This window comes from Aristolochia californica, unplaced genomic scaffold (assembly GCF_029961685.1).
Source record: "Aristolochia californica isolate CCGP_79_NKW_82.1479 unplaced genomic scaffold, dmAriCali1.0.hap1 SCAF_6, whole genome shotgun sequence".
In the NCBI taxonomy this organism is placed as follows: Eukaryota; Viridiplantae; Streptophyta; class Magnoliopsida; order Piperales; family Aristolochiaceae; genus Aristolochia; species Aristolochia californica.
In genome coordinates this window covers 7027309-7045375 of record NW_027182257.1, presented here as the reverse complement: position 1 = coordinate 7045375, position 18067 = coordinate 7027309, and the positions used below count along the sequence as shown (strand labels likewise).

Below are 18067 nucleotides of genomic sequence, written 5' to 3'. Positions count from 1 at the left end.
AATAATTTAGTAGCAAATTATAAAAAGATTTTAATTAAAGAAAAAATAATTTTGGAAAACATGTAATTAGTATTCTTCTTTTGATAAGGAAGATAGTTGGTAAGTATATTGGAGGTTAAGACAATGGACATCATAGGAGTATGTTTTGTTGATAGGGAATGAAGAATCTTTGATTGATTGGAAGTACAAAACAACATGAAAGCAAGGGAGAGGTAACAACCTTGTTTCATGGAAAAGTATTATTGTGTATCAAAAGGTAGAATAGAAGAAAGATAAAAAATAAAAAAAAAAGTATTCAATTACATTTTCACTAAAAATAAGTGAAATTTTTTCATTAGGGTATACAAACCTATTCATGCTTCCTGTTAAGTTTGTATCTTGTTGGGACTTAACAATTTTGAATTTACAAATACTCTTTTTTTAACTAAATAAATTCGGTAAAAGAATTGTATTTTGTTAGTTTTAAAGATAAAATAATAGATGGAGCGTCACGACATCATGATAATCTGGCATTCAAAAGCGAAGCGATGAGGATAATAATTGATATTTTATGGGGGTAATTGTAATTCCAAAACGTTTAGGGGCTCACTGTAATTAGCAGTTCCTCTATATTCTCATTTTATGGGGTGCTTCACGTTTTCCTCCGCTGAGCTGCCTTGTCGATAGCTGGAACCTGACTTCGACAGAAATGAGAAACCTCTTCCTCAAGCGGGTAGCTGAAGGCGTCTTCAGTTCTACGAAATCACGATCTTCAGTTGCAGCCCCCACTGCTCAATGTCCTCGTTACATTCAATCCAGACAAGTAAATTCTCTTTTTCCCGATTCTCATTTCTGTCTTTTCAAGTTCGTATTATTCTCGCTTTATTTGAATTTCACATTGATGTTTTCTCAATCTGTGCCTTGTTAATTTCTAAGATATTTTTTCTTAAAACATTATTTGCCGGTTGAAATGCCGTTTTGTTCTGCTACCGGATACTCTGATGCATCACTCGACATACAACTGTTTTTAGGAACGGCGATCTTCAGTTTAGATTTATATATTGGTGCAGCAGTTTTCTATTATTCGTTTTCGGAGCCTGTTCCTTGTATTAGTTAGGCGTGAGACAGTCGTACAGCCAGACTCTCTCTTCAGAAAGTTTCATAATCAGTACTTTACACTCTTTGAAAGAAATTTTGGGTAATATTTGATTTAAAAATCACTACTTTATAGTAGTAACAGAAGGCTAACTTATCATCTTACTGGGAATCGTCAAGGTGAACCAAGAACTTGGTTTGCAGGCTCTTCGACAACTGAGATATGTTTTCGAGTTCTAAATGTACTTGGCTCTTTTATTAGTATTAGAATTTAATAGAGGCTGTGTTTGTGTTGGATCTGTACAGTATGCTGTTTCACAGCCGATAGTGGAGGAGCAACCAGAAACAGTAGTATTTCCAAGGTACACTCGTCCTCTGACTCTGTGCATATAGTTCGTGTTTATTTTGTTTCACTTGAAGGTGTTTTTTGCTTTAGAGACATATCATTACATTCGTGGGACTTGGTTTCTACTGGGACAGGAAATTTTAAGTCAAAACTTTCTTTGTTAAATTTTTAAGTTTTTTATTTTAATTGCATTGAAGTAGCCATAAACTTGCCCAATGATTTAGCTATTTTAAAAATTAGGAAGTTGTTTCCTGTTTACAGTATCTTTTCTGTAGATGTTTCCAGGTATATATTTCAGAAATTAATACTGTGCAAAACAAAGTTTTGACCTTTTCACTGGAACAAGTTAGTACCTGATGAAGCGTATAGATCAATAAGTCAAGAAACTTGGATTTTAATGACAAATTATATACCAGATATTTTTTTGGATACAAAAAAATGAAAATTGATTATATTCATAAATAGAAACCAAATGATGAGCTTTTAGTGGAAAGTCTTCTCATTCTGATCTAGCTGATACTACGGACCCAAACTTGGAAATTCTGGCTACGGTGTCCTGGTTTATGAACTTGTTGCTTCTTGTGAAATCTTATTTCACTTGCTTCAAGGAGCAGGCATTTAGATAAGAAGCTTATTACTGGTTGTGGAGGTTTGGTGGTCCTTTTAGAAAACATGATGAAGGAAGAAGGAGAGGATGTGAGACAATAAAACTGGAAACAAATGCTTAGAGAAAATGCAACATGTCTAAATGACATTGTGTTCTAACACTCCTTTGATTAAAAACTGTTATGGAGTCTGCTTTTATTAGAGTATGATACCATGGAGTATCTATCTAAGCCATCAAATATCAATTTTGCTTGACATTAGGTCCAGGTTCCTCCTACCAAGCCCATTGACCTGTATCGGGAGGTTACATTTGCTCAGTGGTTGAGTACCTATTGACAATAACTTGGTCTCAGAACTTCTTGCTGAAGGACTTGGGCCTGAGCAAGGGACATAATTGCAGCATCAATGTTCTTAAGAACTTCCTGATTTTTCGACATAGGAACATTTTCTTAACATGGATCCATATTAGGCTTGGCACAACTTATTTTGCTCTTCCTGTAGAGTATGTCGAGGATAATGGTCTGTGAACTGGTTTACTTTAAAGTCCTATGATTCTTAGTGCTATGAAGTCTTATACATTTGGTGTCATAAATATGTCTACTGTAAAAATAAAAACTGGGACAACAGAGAAATTTGTAATGGCAAACTATTATAATAATGCTACATGTTTCAGAAATCCCTGTGGAAATGAAAAAGGTTTTCTCTCACTGTTTGAAGTTAACAACTCAGTAATTTTAGGAAAAGATGGAAGTTAATTTGCCAACTTATATCATGCAGCTTCTACTGTTTATGAGCTTACTATAAATTTTCAAGTAGGCTGATCCCAGAGAAAAAGGTCTCTGTTGGCAATAAACCCAGGGCTTCGAGAGTCCTTTTTTCAGCAGACTGAAAGCTCTAAACAATTAGTTGAAACCCTGTGAAAAGAATACACTTGGTTGAAATGTTTTGCTTTGCAGTAGGGACTATTACCTTTTCCAAAAACTTATCATCAAATGATATAGATGTGGAATTTAGGGAAGTGACCTTGTCTACTTGGTTTGCACAGGGAACAAGAAGTAAGAAAATCAACTTTTTGATGATTCAATTGTGTTTCAAATTTAAGAGGAGAAAATTCATGCAAGGAGGAACTGTAAAAAGTGGGAAAAAATTGGAGTCTCAATTTTGGATGAAGATGATGCAACCTGTTGGAAAAGCTTTTTGGTAGCTATTTTTAAGAGAAGATTATCACTGTTTCTCTTTTTGTGCAATTCATCATTGGTTTGCACTTCGTTTATCATCTTCTCCCTTGACCCAAAGATTGAGCTTTTCTCTTCTTTCTTGTATTCCAGAAAGAGGAATTAAAAGCAAAAAACTATTGGCTTCTATGCTCACTTTATTTAATATTTTATATTTGGTGTCAGGCTTGTCATAAAGCACTGGTGTTTCCCATTTCCAGTAGTGACTAGTTTTGATATAAGAATTGTTTAAGGTCCACCTGGATAATTGGGGTGCATGGTTCCAGTTGAAACCATCTTGGCCATCTGATTTTGTCTGTTTTCTTTTTGCTTTATTTTATTTTTCTATTTTTTTGTAATGACAATGAGAAGAGAGGATTCATTAAGAAAGAAGCTCCCATGGAGGAAGTACACAAGCAGGCCATTGAATGCAAAGAAAAAACTCCTTATACATAGAAGAAAAAACTAAACAGGAGGTGCTGACAACAAGGTGGTGCTGGGTGATGCCTTTGCCAATGTATCTGCGATGCTTACGGCACACCTTGGGATGTACTGCCAAGCAATGGTCATGTCCTTACAGATTTCTTCAATTTTATAAAAATACATAAAAGGACTCCCTGAAGGGACTTTGTCCCAGGTGACTCAGCTGATGACAATGGCAGAGACTCCCTCAGCCATGGAGGGTGGTGAATCTGTCCATGATGAGCTGAAGGCCTTACAGGAGGCCTAGAAAAAACAAAAAGAACATCACCAGTGGAGTCTCTGACTTCACCTCCTCTACCTGCAGTCTTTGATTTGGTCTGTTTTAAAAACATTGTTTGAGTGATAATTTTTGTTTTCATTGCCAGTGATGCCATTTTTTCTGCCTAAAGTGTCTCTGCTCCTCTTTGGTGTCTACCAAAGTTTTTCTACTTTAAATCATTATTCTTGGAAAAGGACATGCAGTCTGATTGAATGTTTTGAAGTTTAGCTGTCAGGAATAGAGCTTTCTGGGTTTGTTCTCATCTCCTCTTCTGTGCTTTTTTTATATGCTAATTAGTATTGGATGTGAAGGATATTTAAAAGGAAGATTACACATAAGAAATCACTCAAAAAAAAAAAAAAGGATTACTCATAAGAAAGTGTTACTTTTGTTCAATATCTTAGGTTCTATCCCTGGCTTCTGAAAAGCCGTGGTTTTTTTCAATTTAGGCAGTGACATTGGCTGTGCTGGTTCATCCTGGTTTTTAATGTGTGATGTTTAATGGCCACATAGACTAGGCATGTGCTGGTTTACCTTTTATGTATGTCTGTTTCTCTTTATTGTCCAATATATATCTCATATGTTATTTTATCCTCTTCTCTGTGTAACTCTTTTTTTTTATTTTTTTTATTTTTTTATAAAAGTGATAATGTATTAACTGAGAAAAATTACATACTAAGGGGGCCTCCCATGACAACCATTGCGGGGAGGGAGGTCCAATGTTTAGCAAGCCCGTCGGCCAAAGAATTGGCAGAATGAGGAACATGTGACCAAGTACAAGAAAGGTTGGCAACAATGTCCAAAACACGATGATAAATAGGCCAGTGTCTCCAAGGAGGGGTAGAAGCAGCAGAACACCAGTGAATGATAACGCTGAAATCTCCTTCAGCAATGAGGGGGCCGTGAAGATGATCTTTGAAGGTGGCTAAACCGTGATCTGCAACACTGGAATCTGAAACTCCCATCGGTCCAGCATAGGAGAAAAGAATATTACCCAAGGCATCATTGATAACCCCTCCGAAACCAGCAAGCCCCGGGCTACCCCGAGCGCTACCATCAAAATTTAGTCTGAAAACTCCTTGGGGAAAGGAGGGGGGGGGGGGGGGGGAGGAGGACTATGGAATGCAGGCTGGAGGCCGCTGGCTTCCAGACATTTGCGCTATGTATTGCCAATTGGTTCACAAAGAGGAGCCACTAAACATGCTGAAATCATTCTTGGTGTGATGCCATGTCGAGATCTGACCCAGAATCAGTTATGTGATTGCCTAAGTTGAGAGGAGCTTGGAATTGAATCGCCTATTATTCCTCTCCTGCCTAATCAGCCAGGGGATATACCCGAGGCAAGCTGACACAATCATACGACGCAGCTTGTTCATGGGGAGGTGCTGGAGAAACAGACCGACTTCTGATAGTTGCTGAGGCATACAGAATGTAATGCCAATTCGATGGAGGATCCAGGTCTAGATTTGCAATGAGAAATGGCAATGAAGCTATAGGTGCTGGATGGTTTCATCTACTTGAGAGCATAGGGGACAAAGCTTGCATGGTGTGGCATTACCTCTTCGCCTAAGATTATCAGCCGTGAGTATCTTTCCATGAAGGGCACTCCATAAAAAGAATTGGATCTTTGGAGGGGCTAGTTTTCCAGGCAATAGAGCTGATGTGAGGAGGCTGGGGCTCGAGCCTACCAGCGATGAGCAAGTAGGCAGATGAGACAGAAATTTCTATTATTGTCGGGCACCCAGATGAGTTTGTCCGGAGTAGTAGGTCGAATATCAATTTCTCACAAGTCTAATAAGAGCTGGGAGGCAATTATAGCCTCTGAATCCGAAAGGCCCCATCGGAAAAAGAAATTCTAGCACCCCAGAGAGGTCCAACAATCAACAACCATGGCATTCTGGGAGGAATAAATGGGGAGGAGAGGAGTGTATGATCTGCTCAATTCCAAACCGTTGCACCAGGGATCAGTCCAAAACCGAATAGTTTCGCCATTGCCAGCTAAAATAGTTCATCCCAGCATTAAAGGACATGATTAACGGGTAGAGAGAGCGCCAAAGAGGCGAAAGGTGCTGCTTGTTCCCACCATTGATCCTCCATCTTCCTTCAAAGTGGAGAATCCTGGCCGCCATATGTCTCCAAATTGCATTGGGTAGACATTGAAGCTCCATAACAACTTTAGGAGGCAGGCCGAATTTATATCTCTAGTTAGAAGCAGACCAAGTCCTCCTGAAGTTTTTGGGTTGACAGACGTCCACCCAATTAACTAGGTGGTGCTTGAAGCCGTCACTTGAACCATGCCAAAGGAATCTTCTACTTATGCTATCAATTTGATTGCAGATTTCCATTGGGCAATGGAAAAATGACAGGAAGATAATAGGAATTCCATCAATAGCAGCCCGGAGGAGGGTAAGCCTCCCAACATAAGATAGGAAGCGACCCCGCCATGTATCCAATCGCTGCTCTAGCTTTTCAATTACTGGGTTCCAAAGTTGCTTGAGTGTTTTGTCGATGAAAAGAGGAAGCCCAAATGAGAGGTGGGGAGAGCTCCAATTTGACATCCAAGAAGATCAGCCATGCTATGAAGGGTGCTTTCCTGAATGTTGGACCCAAATAAAGATGTTTTGCTCCAACTGACTTTCTGAGCCGATGTTAGCTCAAAAAGGCCAAAGAGGGATTTGATGTGTTGCTCTTCTTCAATAGTACCAATGCCAAACAGAATGGTGTCATCCGCAAATTGTAACAATGGGATGTCAAGTCAGTCTGAGAGGAGATCGATTGGAGCCATCTAGCCGATTTAGCGGCCCAAACTAACCGAGCAAGATGTTCCGCCACTAGATCGCAGGGTAAGGGAGAAAGCGGGTCGCCATGCCCAATGCCTCTAGATCCCTTGAAATATCCCAGATTGGTGCCGTTGAGCAGAATTGAGTAGCTCGTAGATGAGATGCAACTGTGAATCCAGTATTGCAGTTTGGGCCAGAAACCCATTTTGTGTAGGAGATCCCCAATATGAGACCAGTAGACCCGATCCAAAACTTTTTCTAGGTCAAGCTTCAGAGCAAAGCATGGCTTTCTCAGTTGGCTGAGATGGTCCATCATTTCATGAGAGGCCGTGGCTGAGTCAAGAATATTTCTTCCTCGAATAAAGGCTGATTGGCAAGGGTGGACCAAGATCGACATGACTACTTTGAGGCGATTGGCAAGGATCCTTGCAATGATTTTGTAGGGGCTGGATGTAAGACTGATCGGCCTGTAATCCATTGGATGCTTAGAGGATTGCTTTTTTGGGATTAAAGTAATGAAGGAGGCTCCCATACTTCTATAAGACAGACCATGAGAGAAGAAAGAATGAATCATCTCCAATATATCCTCTTTGATAATGGGCCAACAAAGCTTGAAAATTTTGCCATTGAATCCGTCAAGACCAAGAGCACGGTCTGAGGCAAGACCCAAAGTAGCAAGTTCGATTTCCCTCTGAGAGAAAGGCCTTTCCAGCATAGACGTCAACCCAGTAGGAAGGGTGGAGAAGGAAATATGTTGGAGGCATGGTCGGGAGCATCGCTTTTCACGGTATAAATTTGCAAAAAAATGCTCAAAAAAATGTTAGCAAATGGCGTCCTTGTCACTAGTAATCGCCCCGTCAACTAACATCGAGGAGATACAGTTAGAGTGATGCCAGGCAAAAGCCCCCGAGTGGAAGGAGCGAGTGTTTCCATTCCCTTCACTAAGCCATTGGAATCGTGCCCTTCGCTTCCAACGAGTAAGCTCCGAGTAGGAGAGATCTTGGAGTTGAAATTGGAAGGCACTCTAGGTATGAAACTCATCAGAGGTGAGGGTACATAATTCCTCCTAACCATCTAGAGCAGAGAGCTAGGCAAGAGTGTTTGCCTTTGTGGCCTTGATTCCTGCATGAAGGGAGGCTGCCCAAGTGCAGATATGGAGCTTGAGGAGCTTGAGCGCCTACGATAAGGCTCATCCAGGCATTCCAGATGGCCGTAGGGAAGGCCAGACCGGGTTGACCAGCACAAAGAAAGATGGATTCTTGATCCAAGCATTTTCAAACTGAAATGGCTTGGGGCACCAACTGTCCATTCAGGTGTCAATCGATATAGGCCAATGATCAGAACATAAACGATTGAGGATCCTCCCCGTAGTCAGGTGATGTATCTGCAACCAATCACTGTTGGCAAGAAACCAATCGAGTTTAGAGAGGATGAGGTCATGGTGTTGCCCGTTAGACCAAGTGAAGATCTTCCTGGATAGACAAATGTCGTCCAACTCACAACTTCCGATGAAATTAGCAAATTTCCTCATGGATGTGGAGATACACCAAGAGGGGGGAGATTATTTGGAGCAGAAGCGAGTAACATTGAAGTCTCCCACTAGGAGCCGCCCTCCCCCCAATGAAGGGAGATGTCAAGCAGTTCATCCCAAAACAAATTCCGTTGGCCATAATGTGAAGGACCAAAAACCCTTGTTGTAGTCTAGGAGTTGCCCGTTATTCGGTCGCAGATGCAAAGGCTGATTGAGTGAATCACCTGGTGTTCGTCTAATATTTCGACCAGATTTTGGTTCCACATGGCGAGAATACCCCCAACCAATACGACCACATCAATTGCAAACCATTTCACTTGGCGATTGTCCCAAAGGTCACAGACAATGCGATCAGACATCGAGGAGATCTTGGATTCTTGGATGAGTACAATCGAGGCCTTGTAGGAAGTAATTAAGTCTCGAATGCATGCTGTTTTACTTCCAGAACCAATTTTGCGAGCATTCCAGGATAAAATGATTCATTTGTCAGAATATTTGTTGACCCCCCCCCCCCCCCCCCCCCCCCTCATTCCAGGTGTGATCATCATACCTATGTTCGCCTTTCAGTTTTGGGGATAGTTGGGTAAATTGTTGGTGGGTCATTGGATTCCTCCTAATTTGCAGAATTGGCTGGTCGCGCAGGGGCTCGGTTTCTGCGTTGGTAAGTGATGACTCTCAACTGGGGAGAAATATTTTCTGTAGTGGAGGTAGGTGCACGACGAGGATTTCGAAGAACGGGAGTGCTGCCACTCGATTCGGTATCAGACTCTGGGTAGTGGATATCAGACGTTAGAATGGGGGAAGGTTGTTGGGTGGAGGAATCGTCGGATGGCGAAGAGGTGGTGGTGGACATTTTTGGTGTGGTGTGATGGGGATGATGGTGAAGCTTTTGGAGTAAGGGGGAAGGCTCGGGCAATTGTTTTTCGGGAGCAAGATGAAGTGGATGATGGCAAAGATGAAGGAATACGGGAGGGGAGGTTCGGGTGGTTGTTTATTTTCTAAGGGGGGATGTGGTGGACCCTGGCAATGTTTAATTCTCGGTGGTGGTAGGTGGATGTTTAACTCAGATGTCTTGTCAACCTGGAAAAAAATAGGGCTTGCGTGATTTTGTGGGGCCTCAGGTCGAGACGCAGGGCATGAGGTGTGGCCAGGTGGATTGGTTGCCAGTTCTTGTTGAGTTGATGGGTACGGGCAGCGTCAGAAGTTTATGGATAGGGAGTTAGAATTTTTGAAAAAGGGTCTGTGGTGGGTTTCGAGGCATTTTTCTAGAACTTAGGTGGTTCACTTGAATTCAGATTTAAAACCTTTTGTGGTTGTTGATAGTCATGTACCTAATGAGGTGGCATTGCCTGGTTAAAGGGTGAAGGTACTTGGGTATTAACCAAAGGACAAAGTAGGGTGGGAGGTTACTGGTTCACCATTGGAGTTTCCTCCATCGCCGGAGAAGAGCTGCTGTTTGAGCCAAGGAAGAAGATCCGAATCCAAAAAACATGGGTCTTGACGGTGATCTAGATGAGGGAGGATCCCGAGCAAGGTTGTGTGAGGATGAGGAAGATGCGAGCCATGTCAAGTCGAGCCAGCAGAGAGGTGTCCATGCAGCCTCACAAATTAGCCGAAGCATTCGGCGATTCATCGGAAAATGTCCACCTGCCAGAGCTCTCTTGGAAGGCCTAGGATGCAAATCCATTGGCTGAGAAGCAGTTCTAGATGGAATGGGGTTCGGTAGCTGATTTTGAAAATGGGTGTATCAGGGGTGAGAGGCAAACAAAGAGCCCGTCCTGCGTCTGTTGGTTTTGGAAGCGAATTAGCCAGCTCCGATCATTTAGGAAAGAAAGGTTGGGTAGGTATGTGATTTGATGGACATCGGTCAACCACAATAGGGTTGGTACGATGTCCAAGCTGGGCTGGTGGGTGGTGATGATGATGGAATGAGAGAGGAGTTGGGTTCCCGTGCTGAGGTGGTGTGGGTCTATGTGGATGGAGAACTAGGTGGGCAGGTCTATGGTGGCGGGGAGTGTGAGTTGAAGCCTGGAGCTTTCAGAGGTAGGAAAGAAAATTTTGGAGGTTTCTCGGGTTTTTTTCCGTTATCAGTGCCGGTGATTCGAATAGTCCAGGATTTGAATTGGTCCCATCCAAAACCAGAGTTTGATGCCTCCCAGATATAAACTCTTCCCATGATTTGCTTGCCACGACATTGGGTGATCTTACACTCCCACTTGCCCTTGTACTTGTAGATAGATAGGAGGAAGATGAAATTTCCAGTCCAAAGCTCCTTCGATGTCCTTGTCAATTCAGGTGACTGGGTGATAGTATCAAATTGGGTGATGAAAGTGATACTGGCAATGAATGGAATGGAGGTGGACTGCTTGCCATTTGTTGATGAGAATATGTGCACCATTTGTCCGGCGGGATCAAAGGCGTTTTGAAAAGAGAACATGGTACTTCCGACCGGAAAGGCGGCAATTGGGTTCACATTTTTGGAGGAGCCTCGAGTTCGTCGTCTGGTTGTCTTGCGTCGGTTTGGTATTTGCCAACTACCTTCTTCATCTTCATCATTGGGAATAAGATTTTTCCTCGATGAAAGGCCTCTTGATCCATATCCATCGTCAGTTCCTGTAAGAGTCCTTCTAGTTGACCGCATGGTGGCCAGTGGGATGCCACTGTCACCAATGGTCCCTCGATGGTCATTGTGTCGCCTCCCCTCCTTGGTCCAATCCTTCTCCCGAGTTGCTTGTTGTGCTTCTTTGTCTCTCACATCGAGAGCTCTCTCCTTGTTCCCTTTGCTCCCATCTTTCCCTTCGCTCCCTTCGTTCCCTTCGTTCATTGCTCTCAAAAATCATTCATTTAGTCAAATATTGTTCAAAGATACCGAAAGAGGTAACCCTAAATCTTTGGTAGAAGGAACTACCAAATGGTTTTTTGTTTTACAACTATTTTGCCAGGTATACTTACGTTTGATTCTCATATCCTTTATAATATCACTGGATCTGAAACATGGTTTTGACTAAGATGTATCTCTTATTGATGGCTCAGTCGTGGTTTTAGTCAGTTGCATTTTCAAAAAAGTTTATATATTTAAGTTCTCAATTTTTAGGGAAGGCCTAGGAATTTCTTATGGTCTTAATTGGGCCTTAGCTGGAAGAGGTGTAATTACAAAAGAGAAAGCATTTCACAACTTGAAGACTTCAGAACTTCATCAGAAGGGTGCAACCACTGCAGGTAGATACTTGTTTGTTTGCATGTTTTAATCTCATGTGTTTTTCTCTGTAGTTTAACCACTCATTAATTTGCTTCTGGGTTGTCAAGAGCATTTGTCTAGAGTTCCCATTTATGTAAGAGGGAGTGCCACTGGCGGGGCTCTAGATATATCAAAGGCAAATTTCAGTAAACTCCTGAAACGGGTATGCTTAATCTTTGTTCTTGCACAATCTAAGTTTTGTCTCACTCAACATTTCTTAATTTCTGAATAAACGTAGTGTTCTGGAACGTGGTTAAATTTGTGGTTCTATTCTGATCAGTTGCATGATGTTTTATTTCTTGTTATTACTTTTTTTTATTGGTGTCAATTCTCATTTTGTGGTCCTCATTAGGAATTGCATATTGACCCTCCAGATGAAAGACATTTGTTCAAAACACTAAAGAATCAAGAGAACCATAGCCAAACCCTTTACCATTCATTCTGTTAGTCAAAGCCAGAAATTAAAATGACAAAAATACCTCTGTAAATAGTTCATATGTCTCGGAATCTGGAATCTGGACCTGCTAATAAGGTGCTACTCGAACCTGGGACCTGCCCAATAAGCGTCACTGATAAAGCATTGATATTAAAACCAAAGATAACATCAACATATTCAAGCAGAATATGAAGAAAACACAGATTGAGAAGATTCATTGTTGTATAAAACTGCCTAGAATACTTTCTAATATCAGAGAATAGGGGGAGAGAGGCAGTTATTTATATCTCTTAGAGCCGCATAATTTAATTTTTTTACTATTAGAAGGTTTTATTTTAGAAGGTGTCTTTCATGGAGCAGTTCGTTGAGGGTCTTAGTTGTTTCCTATTATCATATTGTCCATTTGTTATTAGGAGTTCCTTATCCTGAAGGAGTCAGAATAATTTCTACGTGTTCTTTAAAGGTCTAAGTCTGTTGAGCTAGTAGAGATCTTTCTATTGAAAACAATCCCACATTGGTTCATGGCCTTGTATATGAACTAGGGTTAGGCTTCTTCACTCTTAAGTTTAAGCTATTGAGTTGGGTGCTTTTTCCATGGTATTAGAACAGGTTTGGTGGGTTTCTACCAGTAATTAGGCTTCCACAAAAAAATGTCCACATGTTTGGAGCCATAGAGCTACATGTGAGAGGGAGTGTTGAGAATAGTCTCCCCAATCCTTTGACCTGACCATGCCGACTCTGATTCCAATAGCCGACAAACTCTCCTATTCCGTGGCAAATCTTGAACATACACCTAATCCTAATCCCTGTAATCACCTCATAAATCCAACCTTTTACCTCAAGCTGTTGGTGAGCTCCAACACCGCCCATATTTCTTCTCCCCTCCCTTTCCCCAGTGCATATGATGGCATATCATATGGATTCTTTGGGTTTGATCAAAGGTAGATAGCTGACGAATGCAAATCTCTATAAAGCTATATCATGGGGCATCAAATTTGAGATGGACGGTGCTTCCTTTCCTCACCTCTCCAGCTAGGCATAGACTCGTATGGGAAGAAATGCTATTTGTGCATCAATTAGAATCTCTCCTTTGGTGTCTGGGTGACCCTTCTTCTTGAAGATAAAAAAGGGTGGCTGAAAAGACATTTTTGTAGCATGGAGGAGTTGACTTACTTCATTCTTGTGGCCAGTTGAGCTTTCTCTGGGTGGATCTGACTATACTTAAATTAAAAGCAAGGTGAAGCAAACATTCAACGTAGGGTGAATCGCTTTCTTATATCCAATGATTGTGACATCACATTTTCCCATCCAAAGAGCTAGTTTCCGATCCATCTTTGACAACCCTAGCAAGCTATGTACACTTCTAGCGTTCAAGCCCCTTTACTCTGTAATAAGCGCACAATCCCGCCTACACAATCAACTTGGCTTGACTTGCTTTGCTTTGAGCGCTTCACTCGCTGGCTTTCACACTAGAAAGCTAGCAGGCTTTGAGAGCTTAGCAAATCCACACTTTGTTCATAGGGTCTGCACCGTGTGATCCGTAGCACTAGGGTCAATTTTCGTCAATAAGTTCACAAACTTTCATAAGATTGGATGAGGTTGTAGGTAAAGGGGCCCTCTACCATTCTTCAATCATTTCTAAGACTTTTGCAACACTAGACAAGCCGTATCATTAATCTATCCCCAAAAGATCAATAAGGTGGCTCACCAGGAGCCACAAGTAGAACCAGAAAGTATTGGTGACCCATCTCCAATGAGATGTCAGATACACCATGAAGTGAAGTCTCTAACACGAAGAATGCCTCGCCAAGCCCAACAACAGTCCCAAGGAATATGTTTTTCTTTTTTCATAACGATCCATTTAGAACAACAATCAAATGACTGTGCTAACACGAGTGCACCGCACCAACCCAGAGTGGCTTGTTCTTCCTCAATTCAACCCATTTTATCTTGTTTTGAGATTTTCGTCGCCTCTTTGTTTATATCATATTATTGTTGGCAAATTCTATATCAATTGAAAGACGAAATTTGTGTTGGAAGACAAACCATGGCTTGTCATAGCCCTAGTATCTAAGGCTGATTTGTCTGGAGGTTGGGTATGAATTGGGTAAAGAATGAAGTTAAGGAGCTTGGTCCTCGATTGTCTAGCCACACATAAAAGAGGTGAGTAACCACTACCTTGTCCTGTCAGGGTTATCACATCTTGAGTCAGCTTGTTTCTCTTCTCAGCATTTGGACTGATGGGGAGACTGTGGGAGGGAAGTGGCTTAGCTTTAAGTACTTAACCAGGGCATACCCAACTATAGATAGAGTAGCTCCATTTTGGCCAGACCGAGTGGAACTTCCATACCTAAGACATGGATATAGTGATCTTGGCATTGAAAAAATAAGTTGTATGCGCTTGTGGGAGAGAAGTAGGCTTGAATCGGCTCATGAAAAGGCCTAATACACATAAACTGTCTAGCAATGCCCATTTCAAGGTTTGACTTTTGTTGATTTTTAGGGCCAACACATAAACACATCTCAAGGGAGGACAGAAGAGAGGAACTCTAGCTCTTGGGAGAGAGGAGAGAAGAAGCCAATGGAGAGATAGAAGAGGAAAAGAGAGAGAGAGAGAGAGAGAGAGATGTGAGGACGAATTTGAGCCAAGAGGAAAGGCTTGAATGCTCTACCCCATTCCTTGAGGTTGTATTTATAGTTGTGGGAGGGTGTTTACAACGACTACAATGCCCTTTGGGCTACATGATTCAAAAGGAAAAAGACATAAGAGGATATACATCAACTTGCATAATTACAATTATATGCCATTTCTATGGAAGTTCTCCTTATTTACTAGCCATGTCACCCCTACACATGTGGGTGTCTTTCAACAGGAAACAAGGAATAAATCGAAGACTTGAGCAACATGGCTCTGCTTTGATGTTTGTCTCTTTCTCTTTTTGGCTTCGTGATTGATCTTAGGCCAATCATCATAGGGAGTTCTCTTTAACTTAAGTGCCGACTAAGTCAAGACTTCATGTGGTCGTGTGAAAGAGCAATGAAGCCAAGAAAGATTAAGCAACATCTAGAGCGGCTCCTGGGTATAGCCATCCTTTTCATATTATTGTCTTCGGCTTGCTATTTGATTCAGAATCATTATGCAAGCTCATAGATTGTCGTATGCCTATTACAAGTCTTAAGTTCATGTGAAGCCTCTGAGAGATCCTATATTGACTTGTAGTTGTTCGCTGCAGGTAATGCTTTTGAAGGCTGCTAGGGGTCAGTAAAGGAGCCTAGAGGCTTTGGTCTGAGTAGATAAAATGCAGGAAGACGAAATGCTATATTTCTCTGGTTAGTCAAGTTTGTATACAGTATGGCTGCTAAACAACTCTTATCTAGTTATTCTTAAATATGGTTATTCTTTCCAGTCTTTTATAGTTTACCTTAATCTTTCTTCTTCTACGAGTTCATAAAATCAACTTAAGGTAGACTAGGGAGCTTTAGTTTGAAAGGAATTACAATTTAGACATCAATCAATCATTCCATCGACTTCGATGTGTTAAGGATAGTGCCAGATTCAAGTCGAAATGCTACCTGTTCAAAGTGAATCCATTTGTTCATATAAAAACATTACGTGATTGGTCTAAAAGATGATGATCAGATAGGCAAGTCTAGCTCACAAGCAACTATGGGAGGAAAAAACCTTTGATCAATGTCCTATAGTCTATCAAAAGATTGGATTGCCAAGTGTGGTATGGCTTAGTTGAGGTCTACTTGGGAGTCCTGGTTGAAAGTTAATTTATGCAACAGTTACTAGACTTAATATTTCTTTTGAATTAAGTGTAGCAAGCCAGTTTAAGGAACATCCTCGGAAAGTACACTTAGAAGTTGCACAGAGAATTTTGAGGTATTTGAAAGGAGCACCGGGTAAAGGTCTTTTCTTTAGACCTAACAATCATATGAAGATAGAGGCTTTCTTAGATGCAGACTATGTAGGGTCTAAACTAGATTGAAAATCAACCTCTGGATATTGTGTCTTCCTAGGAAGAAATTTGGTTTGTTGGTAAAGTGAAAAGCAGAATTTGTAGTCCAGTCTTGTGCAGAAGCTGAATACTGGGCGATGGCTCACACTGTGAGCGAGTTGATGTGGGTTAAGTCAGTCTCACCAGAGCTGGGTTTCAACCTGGATGAGCCGATGAGCATGTTTTGTGATAATCAGCCGCAATCTTTATTGCAAGTGACCCAGTTTTTTATGAGAGGACTAAACATATAGAAGTGGATTGCTATTTCATTCGAGATGCGGCGATGAAAAAGGTTGAAGCGACTCTGTTCATTCAGTCTGGATATCCATGTATAGAGATTTGCCGATGTCTTTACTTATTCTCTAGCTAAACAGGGGCTGACCTTTCAATCTCTTTGAATTTCATAAAGGGAAAAGGAGGCCATGAAGAAATCATTGGAAAAGGATTTTTTAAAGAAACAAAATCTCCAACAAAGAAATGGGACTTCAACTTCCCTAAATCTTCCTTGTAATTGGACTTCTGAAACCTCTGTTTGTTTAGATATGTTGGCTGGTGATCTGAAATCTCTGTAGGTAGCTATGAACGATGGTATAACTACCTGTGCAATGGATACAACTTGACTAGTACAATTTGTCCACTAAACCACTTCCAAAGGTTGTTTCACTGACCCCAGTGTCTTAAATCAAGAGATGTGTTACATGAAAGGATTCTTACCTGAAAGGGTACACAAGGAAAGTATCAAACTTAGCAGAGTTTTAACCTAGAATGTTATGTTGGTATTTAGTAATCAATAGTGTACTATGTCAAATGAAATTATATTTGCAATTATGTGATGTCTCTTATAACCTACTACACTGTTTGTTTTCTTTTATGACAGGTTACTACTCACCTTTCTTCCATCTCAAATGTTTTTGTTCATGATGGGGCTGTTTGTTCTTCTCCCAAATGTGATGCAAAAGTTCGAGTTATAAGTGATGGCCCCTCAGCTATTTTGGCTCTTTCAAATGTTCTTTGGAGAACCCCTACTCGAGCAGTTTCCCATGATTCTTGCCCTGTAACTGTTTATGTTGCAGCCTCTGAAAGGTCATCTCCACTTTACATTTTATGTATTTGATATGAAGTGTTTTTTGGAATTTATTTCTTGACATGGGTCAAAGATTCTGATACATGTTGTGCAAGAAAGTGTTTAAGGGTACAATGTTTCCTAACAAGAACATTTAGTGTTAAGCAATTGCCGATTCATTACTTAAACTCTGACTGCAAGTGTTTGATGTTCGTGACCTGAAATGTTCTAAGGTTAATTAAATTATGCAAGCCATTAAGGTTGTACGAAAATCTTTACAAACATTAGTAGGAAAATCTTAAATATTTTGTAGGGAGTCTATCTAGTTCAGTAGCTCTAGATGGGGAGGTGAGAATGTAAATGAGACATATTTGCGATGTTGGTTCAGATCTCGCTAGGGTTAGAAATTTGGGGTTAATGTTCCTAGTTCTGGCATAAAGAAGCTGGTTGTCAAAACTGTTGTGTTCTAGCCATTTCTTTTCTTCTATTTTTCTATTTTTCTATTTTGTGTCTCTCCTCTTTTGACTTTGTTGATATCTTGTTTCATGTTCCTTTTGTTTAAAGTGTCTAAGATCACTCAAAAACACAATAATGGTATGCCAAGAGTTACATCAAGAAATTGATAGAGAACAATCAAAATAAAGCAAATAACCGTTAATACTCTAGGCATGTTAAAATCCATTATAAAACTCCATCTGGTAAATGCTGCTTGTCCAAGCTCCTCTATTCAGTTAGTGGTAGTTTTTTATTAGGTTTGAAAAAGTTTACTGTCTCCTTTCTGAGAAAAAAAGAAACAAAGAGGTAGTCTTCTTTTTTTCTTTTTTTTTTCTTTTTTTTTCTATGAACACCATGAAAAAGGGATTTCATTAAGAGAAAGAAGGAAAAAGGCTTCCCTTAGCCAGGAAGAGTACATAAGCATAATTTAGAAGATTCTGTTTTTAGTTTTTTTTTTTAAATGGTAGATTATTTTATTGCTTGAGAAAGCTAGGCTACATAGCTAGAGTTCAAATTCTATATGCAAATAGATAGTATATAG

The 18067-nt window shown here is 40.7% G+C and overlaps 1 protein-coding gene across 1 annotated transcript in view; it reads left to right on the top strand.

Annotated features, from left to right (window-relative positions):
• Window positions 1-655: 655 nt before the first annotated feature.
• LOC137934625 (uncharacterized) overlaps window positions 656-18067 on the top strand; it is a 44010-nt gene continuing 26598 nt past the window's right edge. The window contains exons 1-5 of the mRNA XM_068779071.1: window positions 656-802; window positions 1381-1436; window positions 11388-11512; window positions 11600-11694; window positions 16846-17051. Of these exons, the coding sequence (XP_068635172.1) occupies window positions 689-802; window positions 1381-1436; window positions 11388-11512; window positions 11600-11694; window positions 16846-17051 (596 nt within the window). The 5' untranslated portion in view covers window positions 656-688. The remainder of the gene's footprint in view (window positions 803-1380; window positions 1437-11387; window positions 11513-11599; window positions 11695-16845; window positions 17052-18067) is intronic.